This window comes from Abramis brama, assembly GCF_963993115.1.
Source record: "Abramis brama genome assembly, chromosome: 22".
Lineage (NCBI taxonomy): Eukaryota > Metazoa > Chordata > Actinopteri > Cypriniformes > Leuciscidae > Abramis > Abramis brama.
This window is the reverse complement of record NC_139984.1, coordinates 27,834,207-27,857,305: the sequence shown is the minus strand read 5'-3', so window position 1 is coordinate 27,857,305 and position 23,099 is coordinate 27,834,207. Positions and strand designations below refer to the sequence as shown.

General features: G+C 42.0%; 1 protein-coding gene across 5 annotated transcripts in view; it reads left to right on the top strand.

The window, feature by feature from the left end:
- LOC311072880 (caspase-8-like) overlaps positions 1 to 23,099 on the top strand; it is a 36,475-nt gene that overhangs the window by 8,763 nt on the left and 4,613 nt on the right. For 2 of the 5 annotated variants that reach the window (XM_084098225.1, XM_084098224.1), the window contains exons 5-12: positions 3,533 to 3,638; positions 3,724 to 3,859; positions 4,112 to 4,176; positions 4,811 to 4,829; positions 7,444 to 7,499; positions 7,987 to 8,092; positions 11,888 to 12,386; positions 14,125 to 21,658. In XM_084098225.1, coding sequence (XP_083954351.1) covers positions 3,533 to 3,638; positions 3,724 to 3,859; positions 4,112 to 4,176; positions 4,811 to 4,829; positions 7,444 to 7,499; positions 7,987 to 8,092; positions 11,888 to 12,386; positions 14,125 to 14,281 — 1,144 coding nt within the window. In that variant the 3' untranslated portion in view covers positions 14,282 to 21,658. Of the gene's footprint in view, positions 1 to 560; positions 742 to 3,532; positions 3,639 to 3,723; positions 3,860 to 4,111; positions 4,177 to 4,810; positions 4,830 to 7,443; positions 7,500 to 7,986; positions 8,093 to 11,887; positions 12,387 to 14,124; positions 21,659 to 23,099 lie in introns of all 5 variants that reach the window. The other 3 variants (XM_084098227.1, XM_084098226.1, XM_084098228.1) reach the window with 3 other exon arrangements.

Below are 23,099 nucleotides of genomic sequence, written 5' to 3'. Positions count from 1 at the left end.
ACTACTGTCCCAACTAATTTGCCACTTATTCATTAACTTTCTCTTTAAAATCGATTTTGCCTCCTTTTTCCCCATAGGTACTTTAACATCCACCTCCCTCTTGTCTAGTGCTTTTTTTGCTAGTTTATCAGCAACTTCATTACCAGATACCCCAATGTGTGCGGTACCCAACAGAAATACACCACTATTCCAGCCTATTTCAGTCTGTATAGTGATAAATATACTTCCATTAATAAATCTTCTCTGTCTGATCTTGCATGTACTATACTAATTAAAGCTGAAGAAGAATCTGAACATATTACCACTTTATTTGGTCTGACTTGTTCGACCCACTGTAGTCCTATTATTATAGCTGTTAACTCTGCAGTGTACACAGACATCTCATCAGTCAACCTCAAACTAATCTGTTTTTTAAATTGTGGAATATATACACCTAATCCAACCTTTTGACTGATAGGTTCCTTAGAACCATCTGTAAATATTTGTAATACTGAATAAAATGTGTTATTTAAAAAAGCATTAACCTAATTTCCAATGTACTTTTCTTTGGGCTTGTCTAGTAAACTCAAATCTACAAGCGGTTCAGGGACTTTCCATGGTTCCATCAGTAAGTGGTATACTGGGACAGAAGATCTTATTGTCCATGCAACATTCCTTAGCCCATACTCTGCTCTTCCATCCAAAACTGTGTCCTCCATCATATGAGTATTCCCAGCACTCCTCCAATACTTTGCGAGTAAGGTGATTATTTGCTGATTGTTGAAGATTTACCCAGTATGTAATTGCCAGTTTTTCCCTTCTAATATCTAGAGGCATCTCTCCCATTTCTACTCCAATTGCATCTACAGGGGATGCAATATAATTGCATCCCCTTATAATAGGACCTTATAATTGCATCCCCTTATAATTGCATCCCCTTTTGTCCCCATATAATAGGACACCACGTCCTGGTCCGTTCGGACAAAATGTCAGTGGTGGCTTATATAAATCACCAAGGAGGTATCAGATCCAGAACCCTTCACAGGCTGACGGAACGCCTCCTGGTCTGGGCTCAGCACAATCTGCGCTCGCTCAGAGCAGCGCATGTGCCCGGCCACCTGAATGTGGGACCAGACAGACTGTCCAGGAACAATCTTCCGGCAGGAGAATGGTCTTTACACCCGCAGACAGTCAAACTGCTGTGGAGGACATCTGGCAGAGCGAAAATAGACCTATTTGCGTCTCAAGATAACGCTCACTGTCAGGAATTTTTCTCCAAGAGCAGGGATGCGCTGGCCCACGTCTGGCCCCGCTGCCCGCTCTATGCGTTTCCCCCGTCACGCTTCTACCCCAGGTGTTAGAGCGAATCAGGGAAAACGGATGCCCGGTGCTACTCGTCGCCCCATTATGGACGAACCAAGCCTGGTTTCCAGTCCTGATGCAGCTGACGAGTACCACCCCGTGGCCGATACCGGTGAGGAGGGATCTCCTCTCGCAGGCAAACGGCTCGATCTGGCATCCTTGCCCGGAGCTTTGGTCCCTACACGTGTGGGCCATCAACGGGTACCCATTAACCTCCCAGCGGGAGTGTTAAACACGATCACACAAGCTAGAGCTCCATCTACGAGACGGCTCTATTCCTCAAAATGGTCTGTGTTCACTAGCTGGTGTACAGCGCGTGGCACTTCACCCTCACACTGTGGGGTGTCGGAGGTTCTTTCCTTTTTACAAGAGCTTCTGGATAAGGGCAGAGCCCCATCCACGCTCAAAGTTTATGTGGCGGCCATAGCAGCGTTCGCTGAACCAACGCTTGGCCACTCATTAGGAAGGAACGATCTGGTCATTCGCTTCCTTAGAGGAGCTAAGAGGCTGAATCCTCCCAGACCTCCCTCGGTTCCCGTTTGGGACCTTTCCACGGTTCTGGAAGTCATGAAAGGTGCCCCATTCGAGCCAATACAATCAATAGACCTAAAACACTTGTCTCTCAAAACAGTGTTTCTTTTGGCTCTCGCTTCAGTGAAGCGCATAGGGGACTTGCAAGCGCTCTCAGTGAGCGCGACGTGTATAGAGTTTGGACCTAATGACTCGAGAGTCATACTCAAACCAAAGCACGGATATGTTCCTAAATCCCTCAATACACCGTTTAGGGCACAGGTGATCTCCCTGTCGGCCCTGCCGGTATCTGAAGAGGAAGGGGACGCAGGCTTCCTTTGCCCGGTCAGGGCGTTAAGAGCCTATGTGTCTCGCGCATCCGTTTTCAGACAGACGGAGCAGCTCTTTGTTTTGTTCAGCGGACGTTCTAAGGGACTAGCCGCGTCAAAACAGAGTTTATCCAGATGGATAGTTGATGCTATAGCGCTAGCTTATACATCTAAGGGCCTGCAATGCCCATTAGGCGTCAAAGCGCACTCCACGAGAGGCATGGCCTCGTCGTGGGCTTGGTCTAGTGGGATTGCCTTGCAAGATATCTGTATGGCGGCAGGATGGGCCTCCCCGTCTACATTTATAAGGTTTTATAACCTCGAGGTTCCCGCTTTACAAGCTAAGTTGCTCTCGGTCTAAATTTTCAGTATTGCCTGCCCGATGCTATCGGCTCAGGATGCTGAAACTGCTAGAGCGTCGATCACTGATCGTCTGTATACTTCTGTGGGCAGTGCGTAAGTCCCCCATATTTATCAGTCCAGGCCGAGTTCGCCCTGGCTGTGTGGAACACTTGATATAATCTGCTCTTATTAGAGCTCTATATTACAGGAATGATGCTATTCTAGCCCCTCTTCCCGGACTCTCTGTGAGTCCCGTGTGATTAGGCACTGTATGAGCCCCGGGCACCTGCCCTTGGGACTTTAGTGTTGTATCTCAAGCACGCACGGCGTTTTACACTGTGTTCCCCTAGCGTAAGATATTACGCAGTACGAGAGAACCTCTCGTAAGAGAACGTACTCGGTTACTAACGTAACCTCGGTTCTCTCTAGAGAGGGAACGAGTACTGCGTATCTTGCCGTGCATGCATCACGCTCTGGTTCGCTTCGGCGATGAAAAACTGGTCAAACCAGCCTCTCGAGGCTATATTTATAGCCGAGCCCCACCCTCTTTGGGCGGGACATGACGTATTGGGCGCGAAGCGCCCTCATTGGTTCTGACGTCATGAGGGGCCTCTCTCGATAGGCTGGTGCAGTTGCCGCAGAGCAGCCAATGGGCGCGCGAGCTGTCTCGCCCATGTCTGCATGCTGCTGCAATGCGTTTTACATTATTGCAAAATTAAGGATAATTTTTGGCTTCAGTATCTCGTGGAAAAGAGGTTTTCCCCTAGCGTAAGATATTACGCAGTACTCGTTCCCTCTCTAGAGAGAACCAAGGTTACGTTAGTAACCGAGTACGTTTTTTAAACATTCAAGGCTTTGTCGAGTTAACATCAAAGTTTGTCATCAAACTTAACTCATCTAGTTGTGTTTGACGTAAACTCTTTTTTTGCGGTGACTATTTGACAAGGAACTATAAAAAGTCTTTAAAGTAACTTTGTAATAATGAACAGTATTATTTTTCTGCATTTCAGACAGTTGTTGTATGAGGTGTCAGAGTCCATCTGTGATAAGGACCTGAACAACATTAAATTCCTACTCAACGACAAACTACCGCGCAAAAAACTGGAGAAGGCAATGGTGAGAGACGTCACCAGTTTTAGTCTGACGTCACATTTCTGCATGTGGTGTTTGATTAAATCTGCTTTAAAAACATGCATTTTAGACGCTGCTGCAGTTGTTTTTGGAGATGGAGAAGGAAGACCTTTTGGGTGAAGATAATTTGGGCATTCTGCAGGAAATTATAAACAAGATCCATCCCGGATTAGAAAAAAGAATCGTTCAATACAAAACAGAGAGTTGTGAGTGTGACTGTTTTATTATTTAATGATGTGATGTGTGAAACATTTATTAATTTGCCTCTCTTATATGTAAAATAAGTTAAAATACTGTAAATCAAAACGGCAAGGAGATTAACCCTCTGGGGTCTGAGGTGTTTTTGGATCTTGTAGACTAGAGTTTTTGCTACAAAATGTTTTGATTGATTTTATGCATGCTCTACAATGTGAATCATAGTATTATTATGGTTGCTATTGTTTTCTGTCCTATTGCAGCTGGTGAAATGGTTATTGCTCAAGAGACCGAGATTAATTATTCCGTGTCGTACACACCAGCTCCGGTATAACTTAATTTGCCTAATTTGCATTAATGTTCATATTTTACTCCTCTTCATATCATCTTTCTTCTGTGGAACCCAAGAGGAGGAATTACATTTTTTTTTATGTTTATAAAAAATGTTTAATTATAAAAAATGTTTATTATTATCCAATATTGCTAGAAGTCTCTTCTGCTCACCAAGGCTGCATTATTTGATCAGAAATAGAGTAAAAATAGTAATATTGCGAAATGTTAATACCATTTAAAATAACTATTTAATATTCCTGTGATGAAAGCTGGATTTTCAGCATCATTACTCCAGTCTTCAGTGTCACATGATCCTTCAGAAATCATTCTCATATGATGATTTGATGCTAAAGAAACATTTCTGATTATTATCAATGTTGAAATTTGATGAATAGAAAGTTCAAAAGAACAGCATTCATTTGAAATAGAAATCTTTTGTAACAATATAAATGTCCTTACTGACACTTTTGATAATTTTAATGTATTCTTTCTGAAAAATAAATAAAAATAAATTAACATTAACATATAAAAAACATTATGCTAAGCATCTCCATTTGTGTTTCACCTTGTTAAAATAGCACTTACTACTAAGCTGTAAAACTTTGTCTCTTTCTCTCTTCGTTCCACAGCCCTCACCGCCGACATCAGGTGAAGTTACTTTACATGTTTTGCAGAAAGTAATGTAGAAACTCCATGTAAAACTTAACAAAAATTATTAACAAGAAATGGGAATTCATGCAAATTTAAATATACAAAAAATTTAAAATGGATCAAACTCAAAGCTTATTTGTTTGGCGTTGTTCTTCTTGGCAGAGGACACAATGGATGACCAGGTGGACAGAAGTCTGAATGGAGCTTCTGAGATTAGAGGAGGCAGTGGCGTACCGGACACCCCCGCAGCCCCCGCGGTGCGTGGGGGCCCCGCCTCTTTGGAGGGCCCCGCCTCTTTGGAGGGCCCCGCCCAGGCCCTTCTAAAAGGCGTTCACACACCACATAGGATAGAACGTGTTTTTGCTTTGAAAAACTCAAGACGCGGCAAATGAATTTGAGATGAATTTAGAATGCCGTGTCATGCTGGAGAAACGGCACGCAAAGCGTGAAGGTAGTGCAATGATTGAAAAAGTATGTGAAAAACTCTTAATAATGCTAAATAATTTTCTAAAACAGCAATCAGGAAAAATCAATTTTCTCTTACATTTGACTTGTCATTAACACTATAGCCTACAGTGATGCGCGGGTTGATCCGAAATGAGCGGGTGCCTGCGGTCACCCGCGGTTACGAGTCATCCAAAAATATTTTTAATGATATTCGGGTCGCGGTCGGTCGGGTCGTTTGAAATAAAGATGCCAATTAAACCTTTGTAATTTATATATTACTAGACACTATTTTCAATGAAATACATAGGTCTACACTTTATTGGCTGAATAACTGGCAAGAAGTATGATGACGCACGAGCTCAGTCTGCAGGTAGAGATGGAGGCGGCAAGAGAAAAGGTGAAGACTGGAGAGTGGAAGCTGTGGGAGTGTGAGAGACATTTGCCGAAATAATGAAAGATGATGACCAATGTGCTGGTTTTGTCATGTGTACTTCTTGCGATGCTATTTACACATTTGATAGCCACAAAACTGGCACGACCAACCAGGCACGGCGCCAGGATTTCAGTTTTGGATAAGCCAGACCAATTGTGGGTGGGCCTTAAATTAAAAACTTTAAATAAAAAAATAAAAAACGTTATCCAATCACTGCTTAACTTAATAAAAAAAACATTGACTAATATAGCTGTTATTATCTGTGCGTGCGTATACATAATATAGATTTTAATAGCTTGATGCTCTTTAAATATTTTGTTGCATTGTTAAAAGTTTCGGTGCATAGGACGGACCTATCCGCGATCGCTCTCCATGGTTCTGACCAAAGAAGAGCGCTTTGGAATCTCCATTACGCATCATACCTGGGCTGCATTTTCCGAAAATATTGTCTATTAGCGCGCTACGAAGACTCTTAAGGTATAACTTAACTAAAGGTATACTACCACTAATGTATAGGCTATCATTGCTAGGCGTCTTCAGGGCTATCATCATCCACTCGCGAGGCAGAGCCGCTGAGAGGCAGAGGCGCTGGCGCCCTCCTAGCAACGGCGCTGTTTTTGGTAAAACATGATTTTGACGACGTTTTGTTTTATTGAAAACTCTTTTTAAAAGATTTTTCGTTTTGTATAAATTGTATCTTAATTTTGATCACTGTTTTATCAATCAATTGTCTACTTTTAAACGAAAATATTCAAACCAAAATAAATAGGCTACTCTCTGATTATGTAATCCAAATGAAATGTGCATTTCTCTCTGGCGTTCATGGCGAGTCCGAATTGTCAACTTCATCTTTGCAGCGACACAGAAAACACCAGTTTATTACTAAACAATTAAATGTCTCCTTGCTAATTTAGACACATTCATAATCATTACTTTAACCGGTTCTTTGTGGCAAGCTTTATGCGTGCGGTCATAACGCTTATTATCAAAATAGACATAGCCTATTTAAGTAGGCTAATTAAATTAATATAAAGGGGCGATTTGTCCACGAATGGCTTAAATGAACAACTACTAGTCGACTAGAAAAAAAAAAAAATTAGTCGGAGGTAGCCCTTATTCCACATATTTTCGAACCAGCAGGCCATTCTGGGTTGAGCGAGCGACCCTGCGGAATGAGTGAGCGGAGTGGAATAGGTTCAGCTCTCCGCTCACGAGCTCGGAACAAACCCGAAACTCACTGTCTGCTGAACTTGCACAGAAACATCAAAATAGACATAGCCAGCTTTTTAAAATTGTTGTTAAAACTAAACATTTAGACTATTTACAAATTATGAGCTTATTGACGATTTTTTATAATTCTTGACAAAATTAGAATAGCCTAGGCTATATTCTTTTTTTTCCCAACGACGCAACGATGAGCATTTACTACTTTTAAAAAATGCGGGTCGGGTACAATATTTTCTTTTTCTTTTTTTTGCGGTCCGAGTTGCGGGCGGGTTAGTTTAAAACGTCGGTCGGGTGCGGGTTGTTTATACATTGACCCGCGCATCACTGATAGGCATAGCATCACTGCTGGTGGGAGGGGCCCCGTCGCCTTCTTTGCGGGGGGGCCTCAGAGATGTGCGGTACGCCACTGAGAGGAGGTACTGTAGGAAATGTCCAATACAACATCATGTTTGATCTCTGTTTTTATCCTATACTAAAAAAAAAATGTTCATGTCTTTGTCTTAGATCAGAGTCAGCATGTGGAAATCAGCTCAAACTTGTCCTCGACTGAAAATCCAGAGGTAAGACCTTTTACGAATTAGATCTTTATTCTAGGTTCAGAACATGTTAAGCTTAATCAAACACATGCAAACATATTTTTGGCACCGCTATCTTTATTACATCAAGCCACATTAAAGTCTTTCTTATGAACAGTTTTCTATTCAGAATATTTTGATTCTATTTTGATAAGTTTCTTGAGGGAACACAATACTTTTGTGAGAGATTGCTACGTTTCTCAGAGAATAGCAATACTTTTGCGAGAGAACGCAATTTTTTTCAGAGAAATCAAACTTTCTCTGGGGATTTCAATACTTTTGCGAGAGAATGCAAAGTTTCTCTGGGAAATGCAATACTTTTATTAGTTTTGCTCTATTTGCCCATGATCTGTGTAGCTGACTATATTAGTTTAAACTATATTGTGTTATACTGGACACCCCTGCTTAAATCAAACCATGACGTTCCTCACATTCACGTGCCTTAACACTGCATCGTTTGTTGGTGATCCAGCAGTATGAGATGGAAGGGGACAGGAGAGGAGTCTGTCTCATCATCAACAACTATGACTTCAGTGCATGCGATTTGGGAAACAGAGAAGGAACAGACTTTGACAAAGGTTAGTGTAACAAACACAACTAAAACCAATGATCATGCCAATAGCCTGATAACCATCATAACATTAGTTGTGGAGTGGTTTTTAGTGTGTTGCTATGTGGTTTCTTGGGTTTTTTGTTACAGCCCAAGTCAAAAGAGCCTAGCCTTTATGATATTCTGGTCTCTAGATATGGCTCGGGTTTCTCCTTCCATAAATATATAAATATAAAAGGCCCATTCACATCAAAATGGTGCTAGAATTCGTTGCAATGACTTTTAATTTGAATGAACGACTATTAAAGGTGGGGTATGCGATTTGCAAAACGGCCGGCAGATTTTGAAAATACACAACTCAAATGGTCCTACCTTCTTTCCTTTGACTCCACCCATTCGAAGAACATGGACATGGATGGGGGGAGGGGGTATGGTACGACCGTTTGATTGACGCACTTACTGTCCAATGATTCTAGGTGGTCTTGGAAATGATTGGCTGGAGTTTTTCGAGTCCTGCCCGTTCCACAGATGATTAAATTGCTTAATTTTCATTTCAGTGCTTCTAACTCAGTGGCTGTAAGTGGGTTAGGAATAGGATTTCAAGTGATTTTGAAAAAATGGCCAAAAAAAGAATTACATACCCCACCTTTAATGTGCCTGTTCAGACCGATATGAACATTTGCTTAGAGTGTGATAGAGTTTTTTTACGGGTGATGTTCTAATCTCTTTTCCATAGATTGCACAGCTGTCACAGTGTCTGGTTTGTGTTCCCTGGTTACCACTAGATGTCCTCCTTCCCCCACGGTGTCTGTCACATTAAGAACTGCATTCCCCACAATCCTTGTCTGCTCTCATCACTGTTCATTGCACCCAGCTGTTCCCCATCATGATCGTTAGTTTCTGTGTTTAAATACCCTGCCTGTTTAGTGTCTGTCACGGAGTCCTTGTATTGTGTCACCTGCATCTCAGAGTCTGTCTTGGTTTGTTTATTTTGTTTCTTGTTTTGGACTGATTTACTTGGATTATGACCCTTTACCTGTTTGTGGATATGATTACGGATTACCCTAAATAAAGCTGCTATTGGAATTCACCTTTTCGTGTGCGCGTCGTGACAGAAGGACTCCGTCAAAATGAAGAAATCCAGCAGCACAGGTATTCGTACCTCTCATCGTTTCACCTGGAACGAGAAGGAGAGAGTAGGGAATTTATTTTCCTTACGCCAGCAGGGCCGGACGGTGGAAGAATTGAGGGTGATTTTTTGTACTCTTTCCAGTGGGATGGGATATAATGACACGGCAATTAAAGACATTTTTAATAATTGCCTGGATGATCCCTTGCCGGCCTGGGAAATGAGGGGACTGGAGATCTTGGATTTTGACAGGTTTGTCAAATACCTTCATTTCCGCAGCATGAGGGATATATCCGTTGGATTTAGATTTTCAGAAGGAGTGCCCAACTTAACGCCACTGGTTCCGTCCAGCACAGAGCCTGTTCTAGTGGCCCGAGTCCGGTGGTCCCAGTTCCGGTGGCCCCGAAACGGAGGAGGAGAAGGAAGACTTCCTCCATTCCTGTCCCGGTGGTCCCGAGTCCGGTGGTCTCAGTTCCAGTGGTCCCGAGTCCGGTGGTCCCAGTTCCGGTGGTCCCCGTTCCGGTGGTCCCGAGTCCGGTGGTCCCCGTTCCGGTGGTCCCAGTTCCGGTTGTCCAAGTTCCGGTGGTCCCAATTCCGGTGGTCCCGAGTCCAGTGGTCCCGAGTCCGGTGGTCCCGAGTCCGGTGGTCCTGAAACGGAGGAGGAGAAGGAAGACTCCCTCCGTGACTGTCCCGGTGGTCCCAGTGCCGGTGGTCCCAGTGCTGGTGGTCCCAGTGCTGGTGGTCCCAGTGCTGGTGGTCCCGAGTCCGGTGGTCCCGAGTCCGGTGGTCCCGAGTCCGGTGGTCCCGAGTCCGGTGGTCCCGAGTCCGGTGGTCCCGAGTCCGGTGGTCCCGAGTCTGGTGGCTCATAACACGGAGACCATCCCGGAGGTGACTACCGTCCCTGACACACCGCCCAGGCGTCTTGCTCTGCCCGCGCCGCCCAGGCGTCTTGCTCTGCCCGCGCCGCCCAGGCGTCTTGCTCTGCCCGCGCCGCCCAGGCGTCTTGCTCTGCCCACGCCGCCCAGGCGTCCTGATCTGCCGGCCCCGCCCGAGCTGCTCGCACTGCCTGCGCCACCCCAGCGATCCATCATTTCTGCTGATCCAGAGACTGTTCACGTCACATCTGCCGAGCCTGTGTCTTCGGACAAGATGGCCGCCGCCGAGAGTGTTCACGTCACATCTGCCGAGCCTGTGTCTTCCGACAAGATGGCCGCCGCCGAGCCTGTTCACGTCACGCCTGCCGAGCCTGTGTCTTCGGACAAGATGGCCGCCGCCGAGACTGTTCACGTCACGTCTGCCGAGCCTGTGTCTTCGGAGAAGATGACCGCCGCCGAACCTGTGTCTTCAGACAAGATGGGAGGGAGGGTCTCCCGAGGGAGGGTCTCCGCCCTGGTCGCCCGAGGGAGAGTCTCCGCCCTGGCCGCCCGATGGACTGTCATTTCAGCCCTGGCCGCTTGCACGTCCTACTCCGCCCTGGCCGCCCGATGGGTCATCTGCTTCTCCCTGGTCGCCAGATGATCTGTCACCCCTTGTCCCCGTTTCCCTCCATGGACCTGGCCCCCCATCCCTCCCCCTGATCCTCCACCAGTCCACCTCCCGCCTGGACTCTTGTGTTTTCTGTCACGTCTTGGAGCGTCTGGTAGCCGCTCCGTAGAGGGGGGGTTATGTCACAGTGTCTGGTTTGTGTTCCCTGGTTACCACTAGATGTCCTCCTTCCCCCACGGTGTCTGTCACATTAAGAACTGCATTCCCCACAATCCTTGTCTACTCTCATCACTGTTCATTGCACCCAGCTGTTCCCCATCATGATCGTTAGTTTCTGTGTTTAAATACCCTGCCTGTTTAGTGTCTGTCACGGAGTCCTTGTATTGTGTCACCCGCATCTCAGAGTCTGTCTTGGTTTGTTTATTTTGTTTCTTGTTTTGGACTGATTTACTTGGATTATGACCCTTTACCTGTTTGTGGATATGATTACGGATTACACTAAATAAAGATGCTATTGGAATTCACCTTTTCGTGTGCGCGTCGTGACAACAGCGAGTGACAAATCAAGTTGGTCTCGCTATACTGTCAAAATACTTCAATATTTCTAAATATATGCATATTTTACAATAATTATAAAATATTGTTTCTGTAATCAAAATATTTAAAGCAATAGTTTTATTTTTCTCCAATCATTTTTTATTCATGTCATTCGCCGTGCTTTATGGAATTAATGGATATTATTAATGGAATTAATTCATTCTTAATGGAATGGATAGTTCTTTCCCTAATTAAAGTAGTTAAATACACAGTCTTAAGTACACAGTCTTTGTCTTTTTGTTCGATTTTTAAAGACTTTTTGCTTTGAAACAAGTTTGTATCATTGCGATTCACGTCGTAGTTGGTTAGATTGGTTCATTGGTTATAACTCTTTAACAAAGACTAGTCATAGTAGTCACTAGTAGACTAGTCGGGTAGTCGAGTTCTTTAACCACTAGTCAGAAGCCATTGAGTACTCAAGCGCACAATAACCATAACTTCACATGTCGACACGCTTGTTTTTCTTAATGCAAACCATGGAGCCATGACCAAAGAGAGTATGTGGCAGGAGGACGATAACAGCAAGTAAACTACATGAATTCTGTCTTATTTTATATTACTAACTATTTTGAAGTTCCTCACTGTGGGAGACTTGTGTGTGTGTCTGTACAGACAGTCTGAAGGTTGTGTTCCAGTGGTTGGGCTTTGAGGTCGTGGTTGAGCAGAACTGCGATCACAAGCGTATGCTGCAGGTGTTGAGGGACCTGGCTGCCCGTGACCGCACACTGGCGGACTGCGTGGTGTGTTGCGTGCTGAGCCACGGACGTGTTGATGGCATCTTCGGGGTCGATGGAAAGACCGTCACCTTCAGAGAGCTGATGGAGACTCTGAGTCCATATCGGTGCTCCTCACTCTTCCAGAAACCCAAACTGTTCTTCATCCAGGCCTGCAGGGGGACCAAGGAGCAGAGAGCAGTGTTTCCTCAAACTTTCCCAGAAGATGAGGTTACGCCAGTCAGCGACGCAGCTGTACCCAGAGACTCCATCCCTGAGATGGCGGACTACCTCTTAGCCACCTCAACTGTACCACACTATGTCTCATACAGGGAAAAAGGGAAGGGAACCTGGTTCATACAGTCCCTCTGCCACAATCTACAACTGCTGGTGCCAAGGTGAGCACACCTCAAAGACAACACAATGCTATTCACATAAGCAGAGCTATAAAGTCCAGGGGTCAGAAAGAAAAAGTCCTGCTATATGTTTCTTCCACCCATGACCTCAGCCAGCTGACTTCACGAATTAGTTCTCCTGGCTGAAAAACGGTGCTAATTAGCAAATCCAGGTGATTGGAACAAAATACTGAGGAGGACTTTTACTTTCTGAACCAGGGGCCTCATTTATAAACGTTGCATACTCACAAAAGGCGGCGTACGCCGCTCTCTACGCAATAATTGGTATTTATAAAAAGCAAACTTGACGGGAAAATGTGCGGTCCTTCACGCAAACTCTGACCCAGGCATACGCACAAAAACGGGTGAAATGAGAAATGGCGACACCGTCAGCAGATGGAAGAAACACGTGAAAGTGTGTGAAACTGTAGACCGTTGTGTAAAAGAAATGGCAATACTGCCTCTCATAAATAACAGCAAGACTTCACAAAGCAAGTCTTACAATTGACAGCCTACACAAACACCCGTTTGATCGATCTGCAGTGTAAAACAAACAAAATCAAACGAAGATTACAACAGAAATGCAAATGAACACATATTTACAAAACGAAAAGTGAAATATGTTCTGCAATAATATTGGCATGTTATGCAATTCATCCTCATAACACATCTGTAGCTTGTCAGATGCAATCAAATGAATGGTAATAAAATGCCATGATGCCATCACAATGCGTAATGACGTGAGTGAAGTTATGTTTCTTGGTTTTCCTCTCTGTGTTTGCCATGATTTCGCAATAGATGAATATTAACTTGTGGGCGTTTCACAGACTATTTATGGGCAACTATGGGCGTGACATGAAGCCGCAAAAGCTGCGCTACATTTAGAATTGATTGTGTTAGAACGAACGTGACAGCGGAGCCAGAGAGCAGAGCAAAACAAAACTCAACGTTCGTTCTACGTCACAACGCATTCATCTCTGTGAACGCGCACCGACCGCCACCGGAAGCCAGTTATTTTAGTTTATAAAGTTTTAAATATGTATATTTTTACGACAAAACCGCACGGATTACCCTCAGAAGGCCTTCGTTTATCCCCCTGGAGACGGATGGATTATTTTTGAGAAGGATGCATGTACATTTTCCGACTTGAATCAGCTGGACCCCATTGCTTCACATTATAACCACTGAAAGATCTAAGACATTTTCTAAAATAACTGAAAATGTGTTCGTCTGAAAAAAGATTGACGTATGCATCTCGAACGGCTTTAGGGTGAGTAAATCATGGCTTAAATATCATTTTTGGGCGAACTATCCCTTTAAATATTCACATCAGGCTAATATCACATTTATTGCCAATAACAATACTGCGACACCATATTATAGCTGTAGCAGTATGTAGCCTTTGCTTTACACAGTAGGCAGATTTGTTCTGTATGCATGTAATACCCTTCCAGTTTGGTGGATGAACTGGTGTATTTCTTAAATCATTGACTGAATTTGAAATACTACCTTATTATTTCTGTCACATATTTAAAGTATACTACTTTTGATTTACCGTTTTTTTTTGTATGAGTATGGTACACTGCACAGTATTCAGTATGCAGTATTCCACTCCTAACATACATTAGTGGATGAGGTTTTATCCACTGCGAAACCACTGATTGGGTTGGAAGTAACTGTAAGTTTAACTATCTAAATTTGACTCCGTTTGATCTCTGATTTTGTGTGTCTGTGCATGTAGGGGAACAGATCTACTCTCCATTCTGACGCAGGTGAACAGTGACGTGAGCCAAAAGACGGACAGAAGTGGTTTGAGGAAGCAGATGCCACAGCTGGAGTTCACCCTCACCAAGAGAGTGGTCTTCCCTCCTCCTAAAACTCGCCCACCCCTTCAATAACGTCATGCTGCAGTCCTCCAGTTTACCTGCCAGTCATCGAGTGTTTACATGTTAAGCTGGTATCGTCTGGTTTACTTGAAATTAGGGATTGCGGAAAATACTCTGTCATGTTCATGTTATGCCAGTAGTACTTATAGGGGACCTTGTGACAAAATGATTAATGACTTTGACCTTTTGACAGGTTGAACTTCCTGTGACCTTTATGATTGAGGGGTTGAACTTCCCGAATGAGGTCATGGGATTAACCTTTGCCCTATCGATCATGTAGTTTGACAGTTAGTTTTGCCCTATGACCTATCTAGTCCTAAATCATATTTTTGAAGGATAGTTTTGACCTATTTAAATAGAACAGATGTTTTTGACGGCCGGTGTCAAGTTATATAGGACATGTGTGTGAGTGTGGTTATATGGTGTCGTGTGTGTGTGTGTGTCAAGAAGGGTTATATGGCATGTGTCACAGACGCTCCCTCCCACCCTCCGCAGTAAAAGTGAGAAGTGTATGTCACACAAAAACTTTGCATCCTTTAAAAGTATATAAAATAAAAAGCTTACTAAAACCAATTATTTAAGTTTTAGACGAATAAAAGAATATAAAATAAAAAGCTTACTAAAACCAATTATTTAAGTTTTAGACGAATAAAAGAATATAAAATAAAAAGCTTAGTAAAACCAATTATTTAAGTTTTAGACAAATAAAAGAATATAAAATGACAGAGTTAAAATTAACACATTATTGTCCATACCATTGATGTCCACAAAAATAATTAAACTAAAGTTGAAAACATGCCTTTAAAAGTATAATATAAATATTTTATTGATCCAATTGTTTTAGCTGAATAAAAGTATATAAAAAGCTTACTAAAACCAATTGTTTTAGCTGAATAAATAAATTCATCTTACATTATTTTAGAGATTTGAATAAGCTCTTAACACATCGATGTCCATACCATTCATGTCACAAAAATAATTAAACTAAAATTGAAAACATGCCTTTAAAAGTATATTATTGATCCAATTGTTTTAGATAAAAGAATATAAAATCATCTTACATGTTTTAGAAAGTTGAAGTATGTCCTACCATCGATGTCCACAAAAATGTATGAATGGGTTCAAAATTGTTTTACACAACTGAATTCATATAGTCATTCCTGAATGACCTCACACTGTCTCAAAACATAAGGAGCGCGCGCGCTTCTAATGTATGTGCGTCAAAAAGTAAAACACACGTGTGTGTGTGTGTGTGTGTGTGTGTGTCTGTCTGTGCGCGCCCCCTTCGCATGTGAGCTCTGACCCCCTCCTTTGCATACCAGAGTATGGTGAAATCTCACACTAACAAAAGTTGAAAAACATACCTTTAAAAGTATAAGTGAAATGGTTATAAAATAATTTTACTAAGGTTGAAAAATATTCTGTTCTTTTAAAAGTATATAAATGAAATGCTTATACAATATATCTTACTAAAAAGTATATAATGAAATGCTTGTAAAAAGAATAAACAATCGCAATGTTTAGATAAAAATAAAATTGTCTTACATTATTTTAGAGAGAATTGAAGAAGTAGCTCCTAACACATCATTGTCCATACGAAAAAATATTCTGTTCTTTTTAAAAGTATATAATGGACAATAATGTTAGCTTCAGGATATCGGATGACAGACCGAGCCTTTGTGCATCGTGTCAGAGCGTATGTCATGTTAGTCTGCTAACGCCTTTCCAGAGCCAAAGTTTTGTACACACTAAATTTATTTCAAATCATAATCGTAAAAGTTTACATTAGATATTTTAAAAGATTGTTTAAATCTTTAAAGTTTGAATACATTCATATCTTCTATTTATCTTTTAGAAGATTACTGTAATGATTTTGTTTAACGGTAATCTAAAGTATAATTGTTATTAAACAATGTCTGTTTCAAAACTGTACTTGGTCGTCTTAAATCTTATTTATATGAAAAGATTCAATCAGCATTTTTTTTGTCCATGCGGGGGTTTCAATTTTTATGGTGGGGGCCATATTGATTTTTGTACCATCACTGCATAATCCCGTACATTTTTTAAAAATGAAATAAATAAATAATTTAATAAAATGTAAACAAAGTTTTAGCTAAATAAAATCACCTTACATTTCCAGAGAGGCGAAGTAGTTCTTTAAGCAATGATAAAAACGATCCAAAAAAGCAAATAGTTTATGTTGTCCTATAACATCCCCAGACCCTTCAGTGATAAACTACAGTCTGAACTGAAGCTTCAGGATATAGGGGGGCAGACCAGATGAGTCTCGGGGGACAATGTCGCAGTACATCTAGTCTGCTAACGCCTTTCCAGAGTACATCCAGAGTTTATACGAAATTCATTTAAAAGCATAACCTTAAAAGTTTAAATAAAATCTTTAAAGTTTTATTAAAATCATATCTTCTATTTATCTTCTTAGAAGACTTGGGTATTATTTTTACTAAACAGCGTCTGTCCAAAAACTTTAGATTGTTGAAAAACTGTACTTAGACGTCTTAGATCTTTTGTCCATACAACATGAAACAAAGTTTGTCACAATGTTTTGCTGCTGCGTTGTTTTTAAGAAATCCGAGGACTTCACATTGCTCTTATTTAGACTAAGTTGTATCATTTGGAAAATCACCACACAATTTGAGAGACACAATGTGTGATAAGTAAAAATCACACATCGTCTTAATTCAAAGTATAAGATCGTATAAGATCATTTTTACTTGTATCTCCCGATCTATCCTTAATAAGTGCGGAAATATATCAGTGTGAGAATATACTATCGGTCATCTACTCAAAATACATGTAGAAGTTTCAAATGTTAGCATTTGTTGATGGTGGCCGCATGAACAGACTTTGGGGAGAGCTATAGCAGGAAGCTATGCCCTTTGACCTCTTCGATTTTGCAGGCCTTTTTGTTAAAGACCCTACTACAAGTTAGTTCTCCCAAAAGAATTTCTCCCCTCTAGCGGTGAAATTCTATTTTGCATTTAAACGAATAGTGCTTTCTAGCGGTTCTCCCACCTACTCGCTTTTTCAACTTTGGTAAATGTGCCAAGAATCTATGACAACATGTCTTCCGATAGCGCTTCATCGAGTTTAATTGTACATGTTCTACCGTTATGCTGCCTATATAATGATTTACACAACCAAGCTTGTCATTTAGACCGTACCTTTGACTTACCCGTCGAGAAGAAAGCAGGCAACTTCCCTTTCAAAGTCTTTCTCCTTCATTAGCTCTTTCCACCTGGGAAAAGCTATCCCGATATTTATTTACATACCGATAAATTAAATTTTAGCTTTTTGGCGACGAGGATTCCTTCTCCTGTGGCTCGGCATAACTATGATCCAGCATTATATTGTACCGTGCAGTGCAGCCTTTCAAATGTGCCGCGGGAAGTATCAACGTCTCCCATATGGTCTAGCGGTTAGGATTCCTGGTTTTCATCCAGGCTGCCCGGGTTCGACTCCCGGTATGGGAAGACAATTTTTTTACATTGCCAACAAAATTCAAGTTATTCAAGTTCATCAATAATCATTTTTAGTTATTCAGTCTTAGAGGCCTACACGAACTGCAGAAACATGCAGAAGATATGTAAAAACTCATAAATGCTGTTTCAGTACTGAATCATTTTCACAAATACAATTATATTGAATTCAGAAAATTTCACTATGGAATATTTACTTTATCTATCATAATTTCAATTTAGTATGTCATCATTTAAACTTTTCATCTCATAATTATGACGCATAGTCATAATTTCAACTTTTTAAGTCATAATTTCAACTTGTCATAATTTACAATTTTTGTCAATTACGCCTTTTTAATGTAATACTTAAAACGGTTTTAAGTCATAATTTGGTTGTTGACTATAGTAGTGTTGCACCTGCATGCCCACTAACTCGCTTGTGAGAGTCAGAGTGTGTAAAGTAAACTCTCATTAGTGTTAGTAGAGTATTAGTGGACTGGTAGGGTTAGAATAAGTAATATTAGAATAAAATATCTGTTGGGGAGTTGGCCAGTTGGCGAAAAAACACTATGTGTAAAAATCAAATGTATTACACTTTTCAAAGTTAGAATAAAAAGTTAAGTGTCACAAAGTCTGACACAAGGCCATTAACTTGTTTTTTTTGCTTATTTCTACAAATATCAGCCTGATAAATATGAATACGATTAAACAAGATCATTTTTAAGAAAAAAAGAAAAAACAGTGATTTAAAATACAACTAAACCATGATAATGTTTAGTTTGGATGTTGATGGCTAAGTTTCAGGCATAACAGCTGTCAGTGCCCGTTGCTCTGGAATACGAGGGTGGGAGGGAGCGCGATGCTTGGGGATGCCTGTGACACCACACACATGACACCATATAACCACACTCACACACATGACACAAAGCTTGTTGTCTGTGACACACACACACACACATAACTACAACATGACACCGGCCGTCAAAACATCTGTTCTATTCAAATAGGGCAAAACTATCTGTCAAAACTATTTAGGACTAGATAGGTCATAGGGCAAAACTAACTGTCAAACTACATGATCGATAGGGCAAATGTTAATCCCATGACCTCATTTGGGAAGTTCAACCCATCAATCATAAAGGTCACAGGAAGTTCAACCTGTCAAAGTCATTAATCATTTTGACACAAGGTCCCCTATAAGTACTACTTATGCCTAGTTCACACTACACAACTTTAAACGTTGGCAGATAGCTGTGCTGTTTAGACTACATGACTTGCTCTGGAGTCTTGAAGTCATTGTGATGTTCACACTATGTGACACTACGTAAATGATCTGCAACAGGGGGTTACAGACTACACGAGCTGGCAACAACTCTGTCACCCATCGACTCTATCCGGTCCCAAAACCACATTTTGTCACGAAAACATGCGCAAGAAGTGGAATGGGAAATGGCGCATTGTCTATTTTAAAATGGACGGCGGGTAAAAAATTGGCGATAAAAAAATAAAATAAAATAAAAATAATTAATATATATACACTACAGGCCAAAAGTTTGGACACATTACTATTTTTAATGTTTTTGAAAGAAGTTTCTTCTGCTCATCAAGCCTGCATTTATTTGATCAAACATACAGAATTTTTTTTAATATTGTGATATATTATTACAATTTAAAATAATTGGTTTTCAATTTATTATACTTTAAATTATCATTTATTTATGAGATGCAAAGCTGAATTTTCAGGATCATTACTCCAGTCTATCACATGATCCTTTAGAAATCATTCTAATATTCTGATTTATTATGAGTGTTGGAAACAGTTCTGCTGCCTAATATATTTGATGAATAAAAGGTTAAAAAGAACTGCATTTATTCAAAATTAAAAAAAATATTTTCTAATAACTTTTCTAATATTTTCTAACTTCTTTACTATCACTTTTTATCAATTTAACACATCCTTGCTGATTAAAGTTGTTACAAAAGATTTCTATAAATTTGCTTTTTTTATTATTATTGTTTTACTTTTTATTCATCAAAGTATACAAAAAAAGTATGACAGGTGATGAAAAAATATTACAGTTTTTCTCGATTGCTTAAACACATTTCTTGAAACTATGCCTCGTATTCTCAAAACTATAAACACAAATCCATAACGTCTCACCCAGTTCCCCAAACATCCTATTTTCAGGTCAAAATGAAGCTCTACACTCAAAACCATTCACTCTTGCTGAAAAACCAAACTTTGCCCTCAGACAGGACACACAAGCCCTCAAAATCATAATGAACACAAAAGACACAACCAGTGGATACATTGGCACATTTTTATTCATACACAGAAAACACACACAAATATATTTTTTTCCTGTTTTACTCTTCTTTTTTTTACTCTTTTTTTTTTACTCTCTCCTCTAATTTTTTTTTTATATTTACTTACAGTAAGATGTGTGTGACCAACATATGACAGTAAAAGAGCACACACAAACCATATTCTAATATGGAATTCGAATTGTACTGGAATGGTAAAGAGTGTTGGACGTGACAGAAGGGCCTCCACTCAAGGATACAATATGATGGATACGTCTAAGGATGTTCCACATATGGTTGAAATACCATCAATTGCCTAGAAAGATAACATTCTGGGAGTCAAGACTATAAAGGAGAAAGGATGCCCTCCCTTCACTGTCACACACTGTGTCACTCTGTGTGACTGTACGATACTGGCCTTTTCTTGCAAGAAAATAAACCTCATCAAAGACTATTGGAAATGTTTGTCTCTTATTCAGTGATAGAATTTTGTTTGCCTCCACTCCTCCCTGGAGGTTCTCGAGGCGACGGTAAAGCGACTCAAATTTGGCCTTACTCGTAGCCCAGCCTCCCTCATAGTCACAGCATTGATTAACACATGGGCTTCAAAAGCCTGGTTATAGTGTTTAAGCAATCGAGAAAAACTGTAAGCAGCAGAACTGTTTCCAACTTTGATAATGAATCAAATTCTTAGCAAATGTTGCGTCATCAAACTACGCCTTCGTTATTGTAAAGAGGTTAGCGACCCCTAGCTGCAAAAATTTCCATACTGTACGTTTAAGACCATTATGGCTAGTTCACACTACAGGATTTTCCCGCGGATATAAAAGGAATATGGACATTTCATTTTACCGAACTACACGCAAGTGCAGAATTACAACTCACAGGTCAGTTTATTAGACAAATTAAACTTGTGAGGTAACACAGCGCTGTTTCACTTGGTCTAACATTACACTATCACACTAAACTGCATTTGAATGTGTTGAAATGAATGTGTTAGTCTGTCTGTATGAGACTAGCAGTAAGCTAGATCAACATTAGAATAACATACATTCTAACATTTTATCATTGTTGAACTAACGTTATATAACATTAATTAGTTTTATGTAAATGTGCTCACCTGTTTAATAAAATACATGTAGGAGCGGTCGAAGTCTCGGACGTGGAGCTCTCGTTTATATACTGTCTATGGGAGCTCTCGGCATCTCGAAAACACCGCGCTGATATTGATTCTCGTTTTAGTTCTTTTTTATCCAAAGTCTGCTTGCCATGGTCCATAATGTTTAAACGAAATAACAACAGCGTGCAGATTTTATTGTTTATTGAATAATAATATCAACAACAATAATGCATTGCTTATTATTATTAACCTATTATTATTATTATTAAATTATTGATTGTTGTAATCTAAGTTTAAATGATTAAATATTACAGATGAATAAAACGAGATTTGCACACTGATAGTAGAGACAACTGTGCGGTTGTATGTTTCCTTTGAGCTGTTTGAATATTAACAGAAGAAAGAAAGGGAGATAAGTGAGTCCCTCCCTTTTCACTGAGCTTTTGTGAAACTCCTTCAGACTGAGTCGACTCGTCCATCATGGCGGTGTTCCCTTTCGAACGGTCACTTCGTATTGCGTAGCTATACGCAGTGGGGAAACTCCTTTTCCTCGATTTACTGAAGCTTTTATTTAAAACGCATTTGCAGCTGCACAGCTAGCACATTGAGCGCGGCTCGCTCATAGGCTGTGCTGCAGCAACTGCTTAAACCAATGGCGCGGGCGCCTCTGACAGGCCACCAATGAGCAACATTGCACGTCAGAGCTCCCCAAGGGGGCGTGGCCTTAGTCTATATCAGAGCCCCGAATTCGCCATTATAGCAGATTTCACTCCTTCAGCGACAACTGCATGTCTCTGACCGATACTGTAAGCTTCGCCGTGGAAAAAGCCCTTCAGCCTGAGCGAGCATTCTCAGCGGACTACGCACTTCAAGCCGTTTTCCCCCTGACGCCGTCTCACCTGTGGCTATCCGGCGACGACGACGACGAGATATCCTTTTACAATGCCTAGTTCATCCTGCGCCACGTGCGGACTCAAGCTGCATGAGGCCGATGGACACGCGAGCTGCATTTCCTGCCTGGGAGCCGCCCACGCGGAAAATGCGCTCTCCGCCGGCGGATGTGAGGCCTGAGAAAGCATGCCGATCTCCGTGCTGCGCACCCGGCTAGCTCTCTTACGAGACGGCGATGCCGCGTCACCCGCTCTTCCCTTCCCGGCACTACTTCAGCCGCGGAAGAAGAAGCGCCGCAGCCAAAGGCCCCCCGAGACCATGGAGATAAGCGAACGCACGCCGGCCGCGTCCCCGCGTGCTTCGCCTTCTCCAGACACGACGCCCTCTCCAGTTCTCTTCGAGGAAGGCCTGCGCCCCCCCCACCACGTGGCGGGCCTTGTCTCTTTCGGAGGATCGGGCGATCACGACGACAGCCTGTCGATTGCCGCGTCTGAGGAGGAATGGCCGGGCTCTCTCGACCCCGTCACAGCTTCTCAGTCATCAGGCAGCATCTCAGCGACCAGGACTAACTCCGACGCCGAAATGCTTCGGATCCTGACGAAGGCCGTCGCGGACCTCGACCTCGAGTGGGCCTCGCCCGAGGAGCCGCCCCGTAGTCGGCTGGATGGCTGGTTTCTCTCGGGGCGCCAGCAGGCCCCACGTCACAAACCAGCGCCATTTTTCCCCGAGGTGCACGAGGAGCTGACCAAGGCGTGGCGAGCGCCCTACTCAGCACGTGTGGGTTCGTCTGTTTCCGCGACACTCTCATCAGTGGATGGTGCAGCAGAAAAGGGATATGAGTCTTTGCCGCCCCTCGAGGAGGCTGTGGCAGCTCATTTGTGCCCGAACACGGCGGCTAGCTGGCGAGCTAGAGCTACCCACCCCAACAAGCCGTGTAGAGCTACATCAGCCCTCGCCGGACGCGCGTATTCCGCTTCTGGCCAGGCTGCATCGGCTCTACACACCATGGCCGTGCTCCAGGTCTACCAGGCCAAGC